The sequence below is a fragment of the Entelurus aequoreus genome, linkage group LG05, assembly GCF_033978785.1.
Source record: "Entelurus aequoreus isolate RoL-2023_Sb linkage group LG05, RoL_Eaeq_v1.1, whole genome shotgun sequence".
NCBI lineage: Eukaryota > Metazoa > Chordata > Actinopteri > Syngnathiformes > Syngnathidae > Entelurus > Entelurus aequoreus.
The window spans coordinates 44,639,821-44,663,337 of NC_084735.1; the positions used below are offsets into that span (position 1 = coordinate 44,639,821).

General features: G+C 40.8%; 1 protein-coding gene across 3 annotated transcripts in view; it reads left to right on the forward strand.

Moving 5' to 3' along the window:
• The window catches only part of LOC133650668 (ester hydrolase C11orf54 homolog), a 19,525-nt gene extending 3,225 nt beyond the window's left edge, over positions 1–16,300 (forward strand). The window contains exons 1-8 of one of the 3 annotated variants that reach the window (XM_062048186.1): positions 3,144–3,179; positions 3,258–3,518; positions 4,791–4,864; positions 4,943–5,044; positions 8,385–8,561; positions 8,682–8,831; positions 8,900–9,020; positions 15,792–16,300. In XM_062048186.1, the coding sequence (XP_061904170.1) occupies positions 4,952–5,044; positions 8,385–8,561; positions 8,682–8,831; positions 8,900–9,020; positions 15,792–16,165 (915 nt within the window). In that variant the 5' untranslated portion in view covers positions 3,144–3,179; positions 3,258–3,518; positions 4,791–4,864; positions 4,943–4,951 and the 3' untranslated portion in view covers positions 16,166–16,300. Of the gene's footprint in view, positions 1–3,143; positions 3,180–3,257; positions 3,519–4,790; positions 4,865–4,942; positions 5,045–8,384; positions 8,562–8,681; positions 8,832–8,899; positions 9,021–15,791 lie in introns of those variants that run through there. The other 2 variants (XM_062048184.1, XM_062048185.1) reach the window with 2 other exon arrangements.
• Positions 16,301–23,517: the final 7,217 nt, after the last annotated feature.

The following is a 23,517-nucleotide window of genomic DNA, read 5'->3' on the forward strand; positions in this document are numbered from 1 at the left end:
AGAGATCAGAAGGCATAAGAAAAAGTATCTGCATTTGATTGTTTACATTTGATTATTAGCAATCCGGGGAGGGTGTTAGTTTAGGGTTGTAGCTGCCTGGAGGTGAACTTTTAGTGCGGTTTAGAAGGAGTATAGAGATGCCCTTTCTTTTATACCTGTTGGGAGCGCATTCCACATTGATGTGGCATAGAAAGAGAATGAGTTAAGACCTTTGTTAGTTCGGAATCTGGGTTTAACATGGTTAGTGGAGCTCCCCCTGGTGTTGTGGTTATGGCGGTCATTTACGTTAAGGAAGTAGTTTGACATGTACTTCGGTATCAGGGAGGTGTAGTGGATTTTATAGACTAGGCTCAGTGCAAGTTGTTTAACTCTGTCCTCCACCTTGAGCCAGCCCACTTTAGAGAAGTGGGTAGGAGTGAGGTGGGATCTGGGGTGGAGGTCTAGAAGTAACCTGACTAGCTTGTTCTGAGATGTTTGGAGTTTAGATTTGAGGGTTTTGGAGGTGCTAGGGTACCAGGAGGTGCATGCATAATCGAAAAAGGGTTGAACGAGAGTTCCCGCCAGAATCCTCAAGGTGCTTTTGTTGACCAGAGAGGAGATTCTGTAGAGAAATCTCGTTCGTTGGTTAACCTTTCTGATTACCTTGGTTGCCATTTTATCACAGGAAAGGTTAGCCTCTAGAATGGAACCTAGGTAGGTGACCTCATCTTTCCTGGTGATAACAATGTCACCCACGTTTATGGTGAAGTCATTGACTTTCTTAAGGTTGATGTGGGACCCAAACAGGATGGATTCTGTTTTACCCAAGTGTATGGATACCTTGTTGTCAGCAAGCCAGGTGCAAGTTCTACACAGCTCAGCACTGAGGATTTTCTCCACCTGTGACTTGTCCTTGCCGGATACTAGCAGGGCAGAGTCATCCGCAAACAAAAACAATTCACAGTCGCATGCCGATGACATGTCATTTATGTATATTAGGAACAGTAAAGGTCCCAATATACTGCCTTGGGGGACTCCACAGCTCACCGAGAGGGGGGGGACACGGTGCCGTTCACCTCTACCACCTGCTCCCTCCCCTCCAAGTAAGATTGCATCCGGCTCCATGAGGTTTTGTTAAATCCGATTGCTCTGAGCTTATCCAACAGTATAGCGTGGTTAACGGTGTCAAAGGCCTTCTGAAGGTCCAGCATGACCATGCTGCAGTATTTGCCCGCGTCCACCTCATGTTTGATGTGGTCGGTCAGATAGAGAAGACATGTGTCAGTGGAGTGGTTAGTTCTGAAGCCGGATTGGAATTTGTACATGAGTTTATTAGTGGCAAGGTAACTATCGACTTGTTCATAAACTATTTTCTCTATTACTTTCGAAATGGAGCTGAGAATAGAAACAGGTCGGTAGTTGCAAGGTTCCAATTTGCTTCCTTTTTTAAAGAGGGGAGTTACTCTTGCTATCTTAAAATCTTTTGGTACTTGGCCTTGTGTAATTGATAGGTTTATTATGTGCGTGATGATCGGGGCAATGATGGAGGCAGAGTCCCTGAGGAATCTGGAGGGAATATTATCAAGGCCGGTGGCCTTGTTAGGGTGGAGCGCGCTCAATTTTTTAAACACCTCATCAGCTGTGACCATTTCTAATTTGAAATCATCGTTGGATACTCCTAGCTTTCTGTAGAAGGCTTTAATGTGTTCTACACCAAAGCGACCAGAGTGGTGGGACAGCTTGTTGACAAGAGTTGCGGCTATGCTGGTGAAAAAGATGTTAAGTCTGCTAGCTACCTCCATTTTGTCTGTAATGAGGGAGTCACCCTCCTTGATGCTGATGTTGGTGAGTCTTGTTTTAAGTTTCTGGCTGCAACCAGGAAGCTGGTTGTTGAGAATTTTCCAGAGCTCACGTGGCTTATTTGTGTTTTCCTCTATTTTGTCGTTAATGTAATTTTTTTTTAAGGATTTAGTCAGGTTGGTTGACTTATTTCTTAATTTATTGCATTGCTTTTTGAGAGTTGAAAGGAGTAATTTGAGGTTGATGTTATTGGGTTGTTTATCTACTTCTGTTTTACATTTTTGGTATTCAGAGTATTTTCTGTCTCTGTCTTTAATGGCAGCTAATAGGTCCGGATTCATCCATGGTACCGAGCGGGCTTTGATCCTGACTGTTTTCACGGGAGCCATGTCATTTAGTATCTTTAGGAACGCCGTTTTGAAGCGATCCCAAGCAACATCGACCAGGTTGCTCGCGAGCACAGGGGACCAGTCCCACTCATCTAATTTTAAATTGAAATTGTCATTGGAGTATTTTTTGAGGGATCTGGATTGGGCTGTTATGTGGCCATTGGTTTTGGGTTTAGCTATTTTGCGGGTGCAGAAGGTTAGATAGTGGTCGCTAAGACCACAGATCATGACCCCACTATTTTTTATTTTAGGCCGGTCTGAAGTGAGAATGAGATCTATGGTTGATTGGGTGGAATCACACACCCTTGTAGGTAGCGCTATTAGGTGGGAAAGACCGTGCAGATTACAAAACTTGCTGGAGGATCTGAAGACAGGCGCATCTTTGCGTTGAATATCTGTGTTCAGATCCCCAGTTATAATTTTCTCCACGTTGTCTGTCCCTGCCAAGCATTCTTCCAAAGCCCCATAGAAATCACTCTGATTAGGGGGTCTATAAACAGTCCCTATTAGTACCGGCTTAGCGTTTTTAAATTTGATTTCCGGCCACACAGATTCCAGGTCATTGTGGTTATGATCAGTGCGAGTTATGTATTTTATATCTTGGTGAATATACATACAAACGCCCCCACCGTGTTTATTCCTATCCTTTCTGATAACCGAAAAGTTTTCTATTTCTATCTCTGAGTCAGAAATACTTTGATCAAATTTGGTTTCAGAGAAACACAAAATTTTTACCTTCGTGTTGAGGAACATTTCTCTGATTTGGTCGAGTTTGGCTCCAGAGAGGCTGTTCACATTAAGGTGGATGATGTGTAGTCCACTGGAACCAAAAAGAGCATCAGAGTCCGCTGTGTTGTGGTAGTGACAAGAAAAGTTCTTGGTTGTTATTGCTGTTGAAGTTGAAGAAGAGAAGGGAGAGAGAGAGAGAGAGAGAGAGAGAGGCATCTTCCTCCAGGTGAAGGGGGGGGAGGGGGAGGGGCGGAGTTGGAGAGGTGGAGAGGGGGAGGCCAGGTAGGGTTGCTGGGGGTGGATTTCCTTTTGGCGGGCTTTTTTGAGGACAAAGAGAATAACGAAAATGTTTTTGTAAAGGCGCCTCTAAATCCAGTGTATGCCGTGTCCTCGACCGTCGTGGACCGGGGAGAGGCCGCATGGACCCCCGCTATCTCGTGCAGTTCCCGGCCATCATCGATGACTGGTTCGCCGTCCACTGCCGCAGCTGCGTCGTTCACCGCAGCTGAGTCGATGCCTTCTCCGATGACTGGGTCGTCCTCCGCTGCCGCCGCGGAGCCTCCGACCGTGTCGATGAACGGGGCGAAGTCCTCCGCCGAGCCGCTGATCGCTGGAGCACAGGTGAGCTTGAGCTGAGATGAGCCGGTAGCCGAGTTAGCTTCGATGGCGACGCTAGCAGTAGCATTGCTAGTCTTCGCCAGTCGGGACAACATTAACCGTGTTGTTGCAGGTCCAGGGTTGAGTTCAGTGTCTCCTAATAGTAGAAGTAATGGTAGTATTATTGACTTTCTGTCTATCCTTCCAGTAAGGGGCATGTTCCCTTTGCCTCGATGGCCAGTCAAGCACGATGCTAACACGTTAGCTCCAAAGCCAAGGTGCTTCGCTGATGTATTGTCGTGGAGATAAAAGTCACTGTGTATGTCCATTTCGCGTTCTTGACTCTCATTTTCAAGAGGGTAAAGTATCCGAGGAGGTTTAAAATATAAATCCGTGATCCACAGTAGAAAAAGGAGGAAGTGTGGGATAATCCCAGCAGTTGTTTGAATTCCCGATCGGGAGCGAAAGAGAGTGCGACCACTCATCTCGGCGTCCGTCAGTCCCTCACTACTGGGTTGCTGACTGATGGGATGGTTGTATTTTTCAGCACAAACTTGTGGGTTTTTTTAGCTGATAAATTCAGCGTACTCCTCACCCCTCAGACAAAGAATGCTGAGAGCAAATATGCATTTGCTAAAGTATTCCGTACGATGTTGTCAGGTCTCATGAATTTCAAAGTCACCCAACATCTGGGCTTGGTGCCACAACCTTCGACTACACAGGTGAGCGGAATGATTTATAACCCGAGAATTTACTTTTACCAACTCAAGACGACACAGCAGCAACGGAAGAAGCTCAAGTAGCTAGCTTACCTTTCGCTAGTGGCCGGAGGAGCATCGCAATGTGTCACTACACCAGAAAAGTAGTTCCTCCGTGTTAGCATATACAATAACAATATCGATATACTGTAGATAAGTTAAAAGGCAGGTCACAGAATGTAAACGGAGCATTGTTGGCAGTTTGGGGATATTTTTTAGAGAGCTTTATAGACGGAATAAATAACTCCCCATTACCTACATTGATAACCGCTATTCGCTAGCAGTTTTTCACTATTTAGGGTGCAACATTTAGGGATTGTGGAGGATGGCATTTTTTTGTGTGGTGCTGTTGGACCTTGCTGCACATTTACCCTTGTTGGCAAGCATGACATTATTAACCCAAAATGTGTTCCTTTAAATTTCTGAATGCAAATGCATAACTGACAAGTTGTAAAACCAAAAACATCCATAAATGCAGATGTCGCATGTTGGTGTGTTTGTAGGCCTGTGTTATTTTGCCCTGTTCTTCCTCCTTAAGGTTTGTGTGGAGGTCCTCGGGTCACAGATGTGGGAGGAAAGCCTAACCTGCTACCCGTGGTTCAAAAGCACAAGGTAATTTTTGCAACATGTCACTTGGAGAGCAGTATATAATGCTTCTATTTTCATGATGTTGTCTTATCCTCTTTCAAGGAGTATGACATGAATGCAATATCAAAGGTGGTGGAGCTACCAGGAGCATTTTTTCTTGGGGCAGGAGCTGCATCTCCCAGAGTGGTGGGGATGAACGCAGAGGTATGCATGCTAACAACCACATCACATATAAGCACCTTTATTGAGCCAAGGCACATATTTTGCACGAGAATCCGAAGACACCCTTGTTGTATGAATGGCAACAGGTTAACAACAACAGTAACAGTTCGAAACCTCGGCCGAGTCATACCAAAGACTATAAAAATGGGACCCATTACCTCCCTGCTTGGCACTCAGCATCAAGGGTCGGAATTGGGGGTTAAATCACCAAAAGGATTCTAGAGCGTGGCCACCGCTGCTGCTCACTGCTCCCCTTACCTCCCAGGGGATGGAACAAGGGGATGGGTCAAATGCAGAGGGTAATTTCACCACACCTAGTGTGTGTGACTATAAGTGGTACTTTAACTTTAACTTTTATTTATGTATCTCTTGCCTTCTAGTGGAATGACATTTATTGTTTTACCCATCACTTTATTAATTAAGATATTATAACGGTAGGGCATCAGAGGGTTGGTCCTGAACTGGGTAAGAAGCTACTTAACCGGGAAGCTAGTTTAACATATGTCTACAGCTATAAATATATCTTGTGGTATACCCTAGGAATCAATACTGGGACCAAAATTGTTCAAACTCTGTATAAACAACATTTGTAAAGTTACAAAGGACTTAAAGTTAGTAATGTTTGTAGACAACATGACTGCATTTTGTTCAGGAGACAACACAAAGAAGCTAATACAAATAATAACAGAAGAAATGAACAAATTATAGAGACGGTTTGACAAAAACAGACTGTCCTTAAATATATCACTAAACTAAACTAATGCTATTCCGTAACAGTAGGAGAGAAAGCCAAACACCAAAACAAATAGACTAGGTATACATTGACAGGTAAAATACATCAAATTACTTGGAGCCCAGAGAAATAAACTTTAAGAAGTATTTTATAACTTTGCATGCAAGTCTTTAAATGCTGAACAAATACAAAATAAAATTAATATGAAAAAATCACAAATTAAGTCCATTCCGTGAAATATAATATTTTTTTTGAGGGGCTTCATGGAGTCCTCTGCACCCTGCTGCCTGGGGGAAGCAATCCAGTGTGTCTGTAATGCTGTTCCGTCACATCTTGGCGTCCATGATTGTTGGTTTAGCTGCTTGCTTAAACACATGCACGGCGCGGTGGCTGGACTCAGATGAAGGGCAGCAGCCCGAATAACCCGCGCCACACCCACACACGAGTCGTCGAGTCGCACAGCTAGTCTGTAAAATGCAGAAGCTAGCTCTGTTTGCTAGTTCATGGTTTATTGTGTGCACAAAGCACTTAATCTCCTGTGCACGGCCAGATGAATATGCGCTTCTGATTGTTATTTTTTTAAAAGCTTAAAAGCTAAGATATGTTCCTAAAGGTTATTCACTAAAGAAGATTGATCTAATCTGGAATCCCCTGATCTCCACCATAGAGTCAGTGAAAACCAGGCCGCAGGATTTAGACGTCTGAGATGTCTGAATTGTCATATTACAACTTGCCATTTTGTATTACTTCTTGCCAATTTATGTATTCATTTGATTGAACCGTTATCTTCTTCCACTTTGCTACTGCAACAACGTCATGACTTGCTACTCTAAACTGTTATTGTAAATTATTTATTTTATTTTATTTTATTGAAATTTAATCACCCTCTTTGTTATAATTTTTTATTGACATTTTTATTGTTGCATTAATTTGAATAGGTCAGACATTTTTCCCTTTATTTATTTAATTACTTATTTAATGTATTTATTTATTTGAAGGGGCGGGGTTTCACTACAAACAATTGTAAAAAAAAATAATAATCTGAGCATTATAATTTTTGTTAATCGATACACTGTGTTGTGCTGCACTGTTGATTCTCAATAAAGCAAACTAATTTTTTTTGAAAAATTTAAGCTCTGACTGCATTCTGCCCACAAGACAGATTTTCTTTAAACAAGAAATATTGTCACGTTTTAATCTAGCAAGAATTTGTGACACCCCTATGCTGTTTATCAGTTGAGTGATTAAAACTGCACATTTGCGCGAACGCTACGACTCGCCTGCTTAGGCGGGCATGGCCGGGGAGATGCGCAGCCGCTTCCCAGCAGGCACAAGCCATTAAAACAATGTTGAGAAGTTTTTGAATTAGGTCCTGACGTTGAGCAACTCAAACATAACGTTGAAACAACATGCTTTTTGACGACGTTTAATCAATGTCGGGCTCTGACGTTGATTTGACCATTGAAATTTGGTCATTTCCCTACCAACAACGTGAATCCAACGTTGGATCCACATTGTATCAATTTACAAATACAACTCTTTTGCATCATTGTTTCAAAGTCAGTTTTAAAGGACATATATGTATAATCAACGTCCGATCAATGTCTTGTGCCTGCTGGGTTACCTTCATTTGCATTCCACAGCCAACGCGTTGTGTGTTTGTCCAGGCAGAAACAGCTAAACTGTCAATCATGGACGCCAAGATGCGACAAAAAAGCGCCCCCGACACACTGGATTGCTTCCCCCAGCAGAAGTATGCTGACTGCGGCAGCCCAGAGATTCTAAGGACTAAAGTAGTAGTGTCAGAGGGGTATGGTCATTTTTGGCAGGCATACAGTGCATGCTCAATACTTTGTTGATGCACCTTTGGCAGCAATTACAGCCTAATTTTTTTTTAAATACGATGCCACAAGCTTGGCACAATTATCTTTGGGCAGTTTCGCCCATTCCTCTTTGCAGCACCTCCCAAGCTCCATCATATTGGATGGGGAAAAAATTACCACTATCCAAAAATGACCCTACCCCCTAAAACTCACGACTTGAATACTTAAAATACATTAAGACCTGGGCAGCTAGACAAGGCCTTTTCTGTGGTGGGTCCTAAACTATGGAATGTTCTGCTCCCTGGTGTCAGAATGGTCCCCCACAGTTGAATGTTGTAAAGGGGACCTATTATACAAAACCAACTTTTCTTACCTGTTGGCACCTGTTTTTGTATATTTGTGATCCCCATAACCACCTATAATCTGAATCTAAACCATGGCGGAGATATTCATAAAACACTTTTGCCTCTTCTGAGACGATTGTGACGTATTTTGCATTATTTACATCAACCGATAGTAGAGGTTTACTCGAAGATCTTTGAGCGACCCCGAGAGGTACAAGTGGTAGAAAATGGATGGATGGATAATGTGCAGCAGTTTGAAAACATCTTGTTTGGTAATAGAGCTATATGAATAAAGTGGGTTTGGAATATTGAAATTGTAAAGAACATTTTACTTTGACAAACAGGTTTTCACACTAACTTATGATACTGCTTTACACACTGTTTAAATTCGAACAATGTTGACTTAATAAATATTTCCACAGCTAATACCTCTAGTTCTAACTGAAGCAGAAGGAAGGCCTGCAGTGAACAGCAGCTACTTTTCCTCCATCAATCCAGCGGATGGTCAGTGTCTGCAAGAAAGATACAGCGACAAATTCTCAGACTGTAACTTTGCTCTGCTCGGGAATTTTTACGCTTGTGAGGGAAAGCCGGGAAAGGTAATGGCACTTTTTACAGTTTATTAAAAAAAACGGATGCTTCATCAGTATTGTCGGTTTGGTTAAACATGAGCTCACTTACTAGAGCAAACTGACAAGGCTGCCTCTCCTCTCCCTCAGGTCATTGAGGTACATGCCAAGAAGAGAACCGGAGACTACAGCATAGTGACGGCCTTGAGAAAGACTCTGGAAGTGGAGTACCCTGATAAAAGCCTTGCTCTGGGGGGCACCTTCATCATCCAGAAGGGGAGAGCCAAACTCCACATCATGGTGAAAAATTGAGTGTGATGCAATAACTGTATGTATATATAAACATCGAAATGATGTCATGCTGACAGGTCAGAGAGTTCCCCGTCTGTCCACTGGTCACAGATGAAGCGGTCAACCATTGTCTGAAGCACTTTGAGGTGAACGCCCCCCTCATCTGCCAGTCTGTGCTTGTATCCAAGGACCCTGTGAGTAAGCATCAATAACATTCTGTCATTAAAAGTCTTAGCCCACCATTAAATTTTGTATAATAATATAATTAGAATTAGGGATGTCCCGATCAATATTTTTGGCCTCTGATCACGATCCAATTTTTTTTTTGGCCTTAGGCCCGATCTGATTTTAAGTCTTGATCCCAAACATTGACGAAAGAGTTAGTCAAATTTAGAATTTGCTTGTATGGTTGTAAATCAGATGTATTGAATGTGAAGTACAAGTTTTTAAACAAAATAAAACGGCTCGTGCACAATACTAAAACAAAAGCAAAAACTACGATTGGCTCCAATGGGGAACTGCACTTTTTACATTTTGCCTATCATTCACAATCCTTTATGTAAGACAAGAACTTATATATTTTTATTTTCTTTATGCATTCTACGTATTAAATCGATCAACAGTCGGCACAATATTAACATTTAATATTTACGTGTTTTGATCATTTTACACATACGCAGAGCATTAATTTACATCACTGATTACTGCTCACTGCAGACTTCATGAGAGTCAACAAAAATAATTAAACATCACTTACTGTGCAAAGTCTGCTATCATTAAGATGCCGACTAATAGATTCTTGTTAGTGATAACGGCGCCACTATAAATAGTTTGTCTGCGTTAGCGCTTATAACAATATCCCTAGTACTTGGTTAATATTCAAGTTACGAAATGTAAATGTTTTTTTAATTGTTTTTTACGGGCGGAATGGAGGACTTCCCATTGGCTCTGCTGCAAGCAGAGTAGGGTTGTCCCGATACCAATATTTTGATACTGGTACCAAAATGTATTTCGATACTTTTCTAAATAAAAGGCACCACAAAAAATTGCATTATCTGCTTTATTTTAACAACAAATCTTGCGGTACATTAAACATATGTTTCTTATTGCAATCCAAGAACAATGATGTCCTTAAATAAAATAGTGAAAATACAAGACAACTTGTCTTTTATAAGTAAGTAAGCAAACAAAGGCTCCTAATTTGGGTGCTGACATATGCAGTAACATATTGTGTCATTTCCCATTTTATTATTTTGTCAAAATTATGAAGGACAAGTGGTAGAAAATGAATTATTAATCTACTTGTTAATGTACTGTTAATATCTGCTTACGTTCTGTTTTAACATGTTCCATCTACACTTGTGTTAAAATGTAATAATCACTTATTCTTCTGTTGGTTGATACTTTACATTAGTTTTGGATGATACCACAAATTTGGGTATCGATCCGATACCAAGTAGTTACAGGATCATCACACTCTTGTACTTTGTATCATTACAGTGTATGTCAGGTGTAGATCCACCTATAGCGTTTGTTTACATTGTGAAGCGCCAGCGTGTTAGCGGTGACGCCGGTGAGCTAATGTATCCTCCTAAGGTGTGTAGTGAAACATGTTTAGCTATTCCTCGTCCTGCAGGGATGATACTTGTAAGAAACGTACTTTATTTGTCGCCATGGTGGCGAGGATTAGTGATTTAGAAGTAGCTACAACACTGCCGACTGCGGGTGAACATTAGCCGCTAGCTAGGTAGCCATGTTGAGCAGCGTTTTAGTGTTATAGCTTCACCTTTATCGTTAGTTTTTAAGCCAAAATGCATCCACTCTCCCTTTTCTGTCTACACACCGTGTCTGCTTGTAAGTACTCCGTGATTGTGTGTTGCCAAACATGCTCCTCTGCTCGTAAACCAGCAATGTCACGACATGACGACAGCGCATCGTCATGCCCATAAAAAAAAAATGGAACAGGTACTTTTTAGAGGCGGTATAGTACTGATTATAATTCATTAGTAGCGTGGTACTTTACTAGTACCGGTATACCATACAATCCTAAAGCAGACTTTTATTTACGAGTTAGAATGCATTAAAAAAAATACGTCCATTGTCATGTCTTTCATAATGATTATGAACGATAGGCAAAATTCCAAAAAAGTTCTGTTCCTTTTTAAATAATTTGGGTTTGGCCCCTGAGAGACCTCCTCTATCCACAGACTTAGTCCCAAGAACAAGAAAATATATCTTCAAATATACCGCACAATGTGCCCAATTAAATAGCTTATTTGCACAAACAGCTAGGGATGGTGATTGAAAAAACATCGGAAAACTTAAGAACCTGTTTCTAGTGTTTCGATTTCTGAAAATCATTTGCCAGTTTTGTCAACAGTTTTCTTATCGATTCTTGTGGGTGCGTGTGACGTTGCCACACACGCGGCAATTATTGACCAGAAAGAATGACAACAGAGCAACTATAAATATCTGTGGATATTTCATCAAAGACATGAAATATTATATACCAGAAACATTAGCACACACGGAATGTGATAACTTCGATTGGACGATGCATTTTCTATCCCGTTGGAGCTTGAAGTGCATTTCAGAAATCGAAACACTAGGAACAGCTTCTTAAGTTTTCCGATGTTTTTTCAATCACCATCCCTAGCTGTTTGTGCAAATAAGCTATTTAATTGGGCACATTGTGCGGTATATTTGAAGATATATTTTAGTTAATGCTGCAGATAACCAATGAAATAACACTGTGGATCATGTTAGTGCTTCTTTGTAAGCTCTGCTGTTATTAACTGTAAACATGAAATTATTGCTCCAATGCATGACTGGCGCAGAAGCTGCACAGCTTTGTCTGTAGAGACACTGTAATTAGTTAGAAGGATCGCGTATGCTTCCTGAAAAAACAGATTAGCTTATTTTCCTGCAAACTACCGTAAAGTTTGGACTATAAACCATTACTTGTTTCCTACGCTTTAAACCCTGCGGCTTATAAAACGGTGCGGCTAATTAAAATGCAAATAGTTCACATAAAACACAAGAAAAGACACCAAAAAGGTGTGTTGTTGTTTGTGCTATGCCACCATCTTTTGGGCGAATTCACTCACTGCAGGTGCTGCAGGGCGAACGTCTACAGCAGACCTGGGCATTCTGCGGCCCGCGGGCCACATCCGGCCCTTTGTGCGTCCCTGTCCTGCCCACGTGAGGCCAATCATAAATTACAAAATCAATTTTAAAAAGTATCTATGTCGAGTGTGTAATACAACGGTGCTGCTTTTGTTCTGAAAAACGTTATTTGTATTACTTCCGTGTGGACGTATGCGCATGCGTGATTGTGAGTGAATGTGAACAGCTGCAATGACAAATTACAAAATAAAGTTGAAAAAACATCTATGTCGTGCGCGCAATACAACTGTGCTGCTTTTATTTTGAAAAGTGTTATTTATGGGCATATGTCCGGGTGTAACCTGTGAGTGAAGGTGCACAGCGACAAGTGATGCACGGTTTACACCCGAGATGCTAAAAAGAGAAAAGTTGATGATGAATGCCGTGTTTTCAACAAGACATGTAATGCCAAGCAACGTTCCCTCTAAGGTGCGCGCCTGCGCAATTGCACACTGCTCTAGCGTCCTCTGCGCACAGCAAATATATGCCGCGCACCAAATCAAATCCCATCTGAATTCTAAACAAAATAAACACATTTATTCTGTGTAATTTTGCAATGCAACTCTGAGTGACAGTGACAACAAGCGGCCCTAACAGTGTTCGTCAACACCGTTCAATTGAACACCGTTCAATTATTGTAACGTCTATCGAGATGCTTCGAGGCCAGGAATTATATTGATCACTTTATTGAGCAAAACTGTTTATATTCGGACATAACCACACCAAAAACATGAGTAAAACACTTCTATCTCGAAAAACTAGTAATTTTCTGCCGTACAAACCAGGCCAAAACCAACTTGTCATCTGTCACCAACACGCATACCACTAAACCACTGGTGCGTTTATAGGCCACACAAAAAGTCGGACAACTCAAACACCACACAAAGTTACACTATGACTCATCAGTCATACGTGTGCTTATTTTACTGTCATTTATTATTAATATTAATTTATTTATATTAATCATGGAATGCTGTTACTAGGGAAAGTTACAGGAATGCACACTTCATCCTATGCTTACATTTCATTGTGCAACATGAGGACGTTTAAGGGGAACTAAATGTGATCTCTGAAAGGGGTACAAATGATTTCCAAAGCAGTGCTTTTGGTATAAAGTTAAGTTAGGTTAAATGAAAGTATTATTATTATTATTTATTATTATTATTATTATTATTATTTATCTTACGGTATATATCAAAATTAATATTGAGCAAAATTTAATTGAAATATTGTCGATGGGGCCCTCCAGCAGTGCTCGGGTTGCTCATGCGGCCCCCGGTAAAAATTAATTGCCCACCCCTGGTCTACAGTATTTCCTTCTGTTTAGTACTTTGAACCGGAAGTACAAGTGCCGTTCCTTCTTCTCGTCATCGATAGCGTTTCTACTCATTCTTGATTCATCACTCCAAGCAACGTTTCTAAGTTTTACAATAAAATAGGGATGTAAGGATATCAAAACCTCACGGTTTTAAGGTCACAACGCGATATTGTGGTATATATCTCCCCCACCCCAAAAAAGATTTAAAAATGTTAGTGTGAAAAATAAAATGGCAGGAATGTTTAGGACAGGGGTCGCCAAACTTTTTGACTCGGGGGTCGCATTGGGTCAAAAAAAGTGTGTGTGCGTGTGTGTGTGTGCGTGTGTGTGTGTGTGTGTGTGTGGCTGTCTTGAGTTTCCAATAATTTCTACAACTCTTATTTATTTTGTGATAGAGTGATTGGAACACATACTTGTTGGTCACAAAAAACATTCATGAAGTTTGGTTCTTTTATGAATTTATTATGGGTCTGCTGAAAATGTGACCAAATCTGCTGGGTCAAAAGTATACATACAGCAATGTTAATATTTGGTTACATGTCCCTTGGCAAGTTTCACTGCAATAAGGCGCTTTTGGTAGCCATCCACAAGCTTCTGGTAGAATTTTTGACCACTCCTCTTGACAAAATTGGTGCAGTTCAGCTAAATTTGTTGGTTTTATGACATGGACTTGTTTCTTCAGTATTGTCCACACATTTAAGTCAGCCATTCTAAAACCTAAATTCTAGCCTGATTTAACCATTCCTCCGGGCTGATGATTTTAGGTTGTCCTGAAGAATTTGGAGGTAATCCTTCTTTTTCATTGTCCCAGTTACTGTATGTAAAGCACCAGTTCCATTGGCAGTAAAACAGGCCCAGAGCATAATACTACAACCACCATGCTTGACGATAGGCTTGGTGTTCCTGGGATTAAATGCCTCACCTTTTCTCCTCCAAACATATTGCTGGGTATTGTGGCCAAACAGCTCAATTTGTGTTTCATCTGACATCACATGGACAAAGATAAGACCTTCTGGAGTAAAGTTACAGTATGTGGTCAGATGAAACAAAAATTGAGCTGTTTGGCCACGATGCCCAGCAATATGTTTCGAGGAGGAAAGGAGAAACATTCATGAAACTTCATTAATGTTTTTTGTGACCAACAAATATGTGCTCCAATCACTCTATCACAAAAAAATAAGAGTTGTAGCAATTATTGGAATCTCAAAACAGCCATGACATGATGTTCTTTACAAGTGTATGTAAACTTTTGACCACGAATGTGTATATATATATATATATATATATATATATATATATATATATATATATATATATATATATATATATTCCTCACGCACTAATTGACTAAAAGAGTGCGCCGCGTGTGCACACTCGCCTGACACTGCGGCGCGAGCGCGATGATGTCACGTTATCGATGGGAAAATGCATTTTTAGACAATATTATTTGCCTGAGCTGACCCCGAGAGTAACAAGTGGTAGAAAACAGATTAGGAAGGACAAATTGAAAAAAAAAATCGAGACTTCCTGAGGGCCGTAGTTTGGGGACCCCTGGTTTAGGATAACACACTTACTGTAATTGACCACAAATATAATGCTAAAATATTCTAATCATATTTATTACTACAAACATATATTTTTAAGCGCAAATAATTGTGCAGGAACGGCCACGGTTTCAAGAAAATATTCTCAAAACAATTTTTTGTGGCACCAGTTTCTAGCTATAGAGGGCTACAAATTTTCTCGGAAGTGCATTGCGGCAGACATTTTGAAGGGCGAGCGTGATCGTTCACGTTAGTGCTACACGTAATATTTCCGAACTATTCAGTGGAAAAAAACACTGCTCCGGCTGTGATACGATGGAGAAATACTGTGAGTCATTACATAAGAAGTCCCTTCGTTGTTATAAGGAGCAAACAGCCCAAATTGGATGTAATGTCTCATACCTGGATTTTGTGAACTACCTAATTGTTCAACCCAGCCCTTTTTACACTTTGAAAGACTTTCAAAATTATAAGAGTCAAGATAGCTACGGCGGCTTTGTTTGTTAAGTTAAGTTAAAGTTAAAGTACCAATGATTGTCACACACACACAAGGTGTGGTGACATTTGTCCTCATGCTTTGGGGCATGAGCTATGAAGTTTTGGAAAGTGGACTCACCCATCAATTACCATCACTCCCAGGTTCACTCTGACATGGAGTGATAGTATCTGCAAGGGTCCCAGCTATGGCTAAATAGTATTGCATTTGGCAGCAAGGATGCTCCTTAAGGGTTCTAGCGGAAGGTCCACTACACAGAGCGCAGCCTTCCACCACTTTAAAGTAAGGAAAAAAGGGTCCTAATTGTGTTTGCCAACCTGTATAAACCATTAAGACAATAAAGCTAATGGTGGCCTAATATTTTTGCATGGCACCTTTCAATTAACAAATACTCTGTATTTTAAATTAGAGTTTCAGGAGCATTAAATGTGTTGCTTTGTATGAAGGGACTGGACCTATGTGTGGAGCACACACACTGCTTCAGCCACCATGGAGAAGGTGGCCACTACTACATCGACACCACACCGGACAGTGTGGAGTACCTGGGCTACTTCATGCCTGCAGAGTTTATTTACCGCATCGACAGACCCTAAGAGACACATACAGTGGCGAGAGATTGAAAAAAAAACCTCAAGTACGACCTAGTGCTATACAATCACTCAATTATGAAGTACAGAACCACACAATTGCAAATGCTGTAAAACTCTTGATTTTGAGTGTACAATTTGAAAAGCACTACATTTACAATACAGATGCGATTTTTATTTTCCATGAACGAATAATGAATGCCAATATGAAATTAACAATTATTCCAACCTAGCTGTCAAGACAAGTCTTGCCTTAGGCTATGTCTACACTAATGCACAAAATGTGCACACAGACATATCTAATCTAACAATTTGAGTAAGTAAACATTTGTACTTGTCAAATAACTTGAGGATTCAATACACCTTTTCTGGAAAATATATTCAATAAAAAATAAAATAAAGCATGTGTTGTGTATTGTTTTTTATATATGTATTTGTTTTAATGATTTAACAAATGAATGGTCGCCTATGGGTCTAAACAAATTTCCAGTAAAACAATTATATTTTGATATTATACCAGTCAGAACTCTGTCAAACATTGTGAGATGCAAGTAATTCTTAACCATTCTGTGATTTTTTTCTATTCTACAAACGTTTGTAAATAAAGCAATACATTGGTCATATTTTTATTGTGGAAGACATTACTATTATGCTTATTTAGATCAGTAGCTAATCAGGGTGGGTGGATTGATACCAACTAGGGTAGGATCAGTATTGGATCCATACTAGCTTGATAAATGTAATATTTTTCAGGGCTCCCTGGTTTTTTTCCCACAAATATTTGTGTTTTTTCTACTGATATTGTGTTTATACTGTATATTGTTTACAAACTCAGGGAAGAGTTTCAGTTTATTTCAAACATGCATATGATACAATGTAATGCATCACATATTTCCAGTTGTTTCATTACAGCACGTCCGAAAAGGAGTAAAGAGAAGCAGAGCTTATTTAATCCTACCCTTTTTCATATCATAGCAATTTTATCCCATTTCCTTGTTCTCTGTAACAGAACAGTGAATAAAATTTTTTTAAAATAAATAATATACCATACGTAGACAAATATTAAAAACATAAATAATTATCTAAAAAAAAAAAAGGTTCAAGATATTCATAATTGTTCTTCTTTGTACTTTGTGAACACTCGTAGTTTGAACAGTCTCTTAAACTGACTCATATTGGTGCTTTGTTAGATTTGCTTATTCCATGCCATAATTTAATTCTACATGCGGATATGCTAAAGGTTTTAAGTGTTGTTCGCGCATACAAATGTTGCCGGCCCAATTGTCCCCGAATCCATTGGGGACGAGTCTGGTGGCGGTGGCGAGTATAACGCTGCTGCGGCCGGCGAGGCGGGCCACCAAGGAATGGCCACCTTCTTGGCCGTTGGGAAGGCGGACGCGAGTGGCGCCAAAACCACAGCAGCCTACTGGATACCTGTCCATGTCCAGGGCATCACTGCTGTTGGCGCAGAAAGCGTCCATGCACTGGCCACAGAGGGCGACGCGTGCGGATGCCTGATGGCGACCTGTGCGGCCGGCCAGCCGGAAGTCGCAGGAGCGACAATGCACGAGACGAGGAGGCTGGCGGCGCTGTGGAAATGTCCGCCAGAGACGTGGAGGACGCAGGCTGAGGTGCAGAAGCATGTGCTGGGAGCTGGTGCTGACGCGGGGGCCAGCCTGGGAGCTGGTGCTGGCGCAGGGGCAGCCTGGGAGCAGGTGCTGGGTCGGGGCGCAGCCTGGGAGCAGATGCTGGGTCGGGGACCAGCCTGGGAGCAGGTGCTGGGTCGGGGACCAGCCTGGGAGCAGGTGCTGGGTCGGGGACCAGCCTGAGAGAAGCTGCTGGGTTGGGGACCAGCATGGGAGCAGGTGTTGGGTCAGGGACCAGCATGGGAGCAGGTGTTGGGTCGGGGACCAGCCTGGGAGCAGGTGTTGGGTCGGGGACCAGCCTGGAGCAGGTGCTGGGTCGGGGAGCAGTTCTGGAGCAGGTGCTGGTAGTCTGGTTGGTGGGTGCGGGTAGGCAAACCGAAAGACTGGTGGTAGCGGTTTTGCTGGCCGCAGCTGTGCTACCCCCACCAGCGCAGCCGTCAGTACCACAAGCTTGTGGATGACTACCAAAAGCGCCTTATTGCAGTGAAACTTGCCAAGGGACATATAACCAAATATTAACATTGCTGTATGTATACTTTTGACACAGCATATTTGGTCACATTTTCAGTAGACCCATAATAAATTCATAAAAGAACTAAACTTCATGAATGTTTTTTGTGACCAACATGTACAGTATGTGCTCCAATCACTCTATCACAAAAAAAGTTGTAGAAACGATTGGAAACTCAAGACAGCCATGACATTACGTTCTTACAAGTATATGTAAACTTTTGATCGTGACTGTATATCACAGTGATCGTGTTGTTTACAGCAATGTAATGTTAATATGTGACACAATCATGAAGTAAGAGTGCAGCAAAATGATGAAAGACACATACAAATAGAAATAAGTGTATTCATACAGACAGCATACCTTTGTGTAAGAATCAATTCCATTCATTGTCAAACGCAGAAGTGCAGTGTCAACGTGTTTGAATGTTTAATTGTCTTTATGCAACATACCATGCAGACTCACACGTTTGGAGCAAACTTTTTTTTTTTTAAATATGCAACTTCATTGGCATTATTTGTCATTAAGCATCTGTCATGTTTCCTTCTTTAGCAGTAAGAAATATGTAGGAGTGTTTGCACTGAGAGGGATTGGTGGAATATTGACATCCTATAAATATTCATCTTTACACTTAGCAGATACTTAGCGCTCACATTTAGATTTGGATTAAACATTTAGATTTAGATTTAATATTTAAGTTAAGTTCAACGTTTGGGTCTAGATTTAACTTATAGTTTTATATTTAAGGTTTAGGTTTATATTTAACATTTAGACATAATATTTAGAGTCAATATTTAATTAAATTAAATGTGATGAAAATTAGCTTAATTTGAGAAAAGTGAGTTAATAATCTGAGAAATATATCTGTATGACTGAACTTTTCCATCCGGCAAACAATACTGCAGTGGATGTATGATATCCCAAATGTAGATATGCAAGAAGTTTAAGTCCTTATCAAATAGACAAATGGATTGGGGAAATTTATTCAGAGAATGTCATAATATATACAGATGCATCTAAAACTATAAATAATAAAGTAGGAGCTTCAGCAATTATTCCACAAGAAAACATATATTTGAATAAAAGAGTTAGCGTCAATAATCGTTTTTAACGAGGGAATTAATAGGTATTTACATGGCAGTTAATTGGGCAGAGGAAAATCAAGCAAGTTAAGCAGTCGTCTGCTCGGACTCCAGCAGTGCATTGATCATCATAAAAACATAACTTCAGAAAAAAGACAAGATTTAATATATGAAATAGTTCGGACAATCTATAGAATAAATAAAGCGGGAAGTGTGGTTAAATGTATTTGTATAGGGAACAAATTAGAAGATAGGTACTCAATTAAGCAAGTAATATTTGAAACAGAAATAAACATGGCGATTAACCACATATCAGAAGTGAAGAATCACAGAAGGCTGTATGATTTTAAACATCCAAGAGTGCGAACAAATTTGAAACATATGTGCTTGTCTGTTGTTGGTGCGAAAGCCTGGAATTCTCTAAAGAAATTCTTAAAAAGTTTCAAGAATATTTTAGAATTTAAAAAGAGTTACAAAAAGAAAAAACTGGAATTATATCAAACTGATTTTTGATTTTGATTGGACATGTCATTGTGAAAATGCTTAAACGAAAATTAAAAGTACGTTGGAGTTCGGGTATTGGTGGAGGGAACAGTGATAAAGTCATCTAAAATACTTTGTGTTAAAAAATGGGGGCAGATAAATATAAGAATATTATTCTTCCATCTGCTCCTTTCTGATCATGGAAATGTATAAGAAACAAAAAACAATGAAAGTGTGAACTGTACGTGGCTTGTATATACTGTATTTAGACTTAAGACTTAGACTTCCTTTTATTGTCATTCAAATTTGAACTTTGCAGTACAGATAAGAACGAAATGTATTTGCATGAGCTTATGGTAGTGCAGGATAAAAGAGCAATAAGGTGCCGATATAAATAAATAGGTTACTGTACAGATAAATATATTGCACTTTTGCATATGCATCCAGGTTTATGGATGTGTTATATTGTCTTTATATTCCAGCGAGTTAATCCATTTTTGCGGGGAATTGAGGGGATTATTTTAATGCATTCAAGAGTCTTATGGCCTGAGGGAAGAAGCTGTTACAGAACCTGGAGGTTCTGCTATGGAGGCTGCGGAATCTCTTTCTAGAGTCCAGCAGTGAAAACAGTCCTTGGTGGGGGTGGGAGGAGTCTGCAGATTTTCTGAGCCCTGGTCAGGCAGCGGCTTTTTGCGATCTCCTGGATAGGAGGAAGAGGAATCCTGATGATCTTTTCATGAAAGCAATAAAAAGAAATGATGATGAAGAATATAGTAAAGATAGAACACAATAAAAAGGGGCAGGATAATTGGACTAAAGAAACAAAAGGTAGGGAGTATTACAAAGTCCAGAGGAGAGTATAGGCATAATGAGAGGAGGTAATAGAAATAGGAAGGAAGTTTACATTCTTAATAGAATTAAGTTAGGACATGCAAATAGTTCATTGAAAATGATAGGGTAACATAACACATGGCTGTGTGATTATTGTCATCATGTGTAGGGCATAACACCCGACTCTACATGCCCCTAAAGCTGACCAACACGCCAGATTGTAGTCAGCTGGAGGCGTGTCTTAATGAAATTAAACAATGGATGTCCGCTATCTTTTTGCAACTCAACACTAAGAAAACGGAAATGCTGATTATCGGTCCTGCTCAACACCGACATCTATTTAATAATACCACCTTAACATTTGACAACCAAACAATTACACAAGGCGACTCAGTAAAGAATCTGGGTATTCTTCGACCCAACTCTCTCGTTTGAGTCACACATTAAGAGTGTTACTAAAACGGCCTTCTTTCATCTCCGTAACATAGCTAAAAATCGTTCCATTTTGTCCACTAGCGACGCTGAGATCATTATTCATGCATTCGTTACGTCTCGTCTCGATTACTGTAACATATTATTTTCGGGTCTCCCTATGTCTAGCATTAAAAGATTACAGTTGGTACAAAATGCGGCTGCTAGACTCTTGACAAGAACAAGAAAGTTTGATCACATTACGCCTATACTGGTTTTACCTGCACTGGCTTCCTGTGCACTTAAGATGTGACTTTAAGGTTTTACTACTGTTGCGTTGACCAGCATTCCTCCAATGGGGAATTCAAATTGCTAGTCTCTCCCAGATTCTTTTTATGGCACATAAGCTGATGTTTATATTCAATCAACAGGCAGTAATTGGTATTTTGTGGTTTATTCTCCAAGCTTAGAGGACAAACCTGAGACCAACCCAGCACCCAAGCGTTCCCTAGCCCGGTCCAGATCAGTCTGCCACACATCACGAAAACATTCTGTTCTTCAATCTCTCCCCCCGCCCTCACGGCCGCACAGATGCCCATTGTGTCCGTTATCTCAAGTCGGCCCGAGAAGGGAAGCAGGGAGGACTCCTCTTCTCTGCCTCCTACTTCAAGGCCGTCCACAGTGCAAGCACTTTGTCATGAGACGATCAAAACAATGAAAAGAGTACAAGATGGAACATTAGCTATTTAAAATATGACTATAGAAATATAGAAAGAAGTAACTCTTAATTATGGATAAATGTGGATATATGCATCCGTCAATTCCCCCTTCAAGATCTTCTAAAAAGATCTTCATCACTAGTTCAACACTTCTAAAGCACGCCCCTTTTTGAGCAAGCTAGCAATAAAATAAAAGCATAGCTACATGGGAGATAAATGGAAGGAGTTTATGTCAATGTCGTCATTGTCAGGGAAGGAAACTAGCAAATCTCGAAAGTCATAAAGTCACCACTTTGCTAGACCCCCTTCAGAGACATAGCAAACCTAGAAACAGGGTGGGGTTGACTTTTGACAGCTCTAACAAAGATGCGGGTGCATGGGCGATAAAGCAACCGCATGAGGCTATAATGGCCAAGAAAACTTTAAAGGAGACTAGGGCAGACTTAATTATGTCAGTCCACCTGCCAAAGGTGGTTTAGAGCCAATCTTTAAAGGGGTCAGAGACACCGGAAACTTCAGTAAGTTCCTTAGACAGGGCTTGGAGGCCTTCTAAGGCCTTCTGAACCGAGCCATTTATGTCAGTCAACTTAAAGGGGGCGGGATAAGTGTGGGGAAAGGGGACGTCCAGCGGAACAAGCAACACAGTCACCCAGGTTTTGGCATCCACCTGAGCCACAGGTTTACCTGTACCCGCTCCTAAGGTCAAAGTTACCAGGCCTTCGGTGGTGATGTCATTAGCACGCACAGATGTGAGAGCCTTTGAAACACCACCGAGGTGGGGTGGTACTTTAGGTGCTACAGAGGGTGTAGAGGTAGTTAACGCCCTCTCAAGGACATTCATTTTAATAATTCCTTTAGAGTCTGTATCAGTCAGGTCAACCCCCAAAACAACATAAAAGGGACGATGGGCACCACTTACCATGGTATGTTGTCTGCATCCGACACCAATGGTTCAGGGTTGAGTCGTAACAAATATAGAGGTTATTACCACGGTAATAGCTATTGTGTCCCCCGTAATTAATCACACTGCACAGGTCAAAAAATAAGTCTTGCTATCCCCTTTGACCCAGTCTATTTAAAGTCCGCTGTATGTTCTTAGACACTTGTCAGTCACTGTCGTCAGGAAGGAAGAACTGAGACACAAAGACAGTAGAACACGCCCAAGCACCAGTCCGTCAGGGAACACTACCGGGTGTAACATCCTGCCTTTCGTCTTTCAATATCAGAGTAATTTAGGTAACAAAATGGGGATAAACATCAAACTTTTCACTTAATGTAACGACACATGTAGTTATGCTGAAAACAAGCAAGAAAAACTAAGAAACATTTAGCATACTGGATTGGTCTCACACAAGGATATACAATATAGAAGTTGAAAAGAGTAATGTAGGTAGAAAATCTCTCTCGTCTCCTGGGCTGAGGGGCAGATGACACTGCACAGGTCAAAAAATAAGTCTTGCTATCCCCTTTGACCCAGTCTATTTAAAGTCCGCTGTATGTTCTTAGACACTTGTCAGTCACTGTCGTCAGGAAGGAAGAACTGAGACACAAAGACAGTAGAACACGCCCAAGCACCAGTCCGTCAGGGAACACTACCGGGTGTAACATCCTGCCTTTCGTCTATCAATATCAGAGTAATTTAGGTAACAAAACGGGGATAAACATCAAACTTTTCACTTAATGTAACGACACATGTAGTTATGCTGAAAACAAGCAAGAAAAACTAAGGAACATTTAGCATACTGGATTGGTCTCACACAAGGATATACAATATAGAAGTTGAAAAGAGTAATGTAGGTAGAAAATCTCTCTCGTCTCCTGGGCTGAGGGGCAGATGATGTGGCGAGGGGGTCAAGAGGGGCAGATGTTGTGGCGATGTCAGCAATGACATCCCCTGGTGAT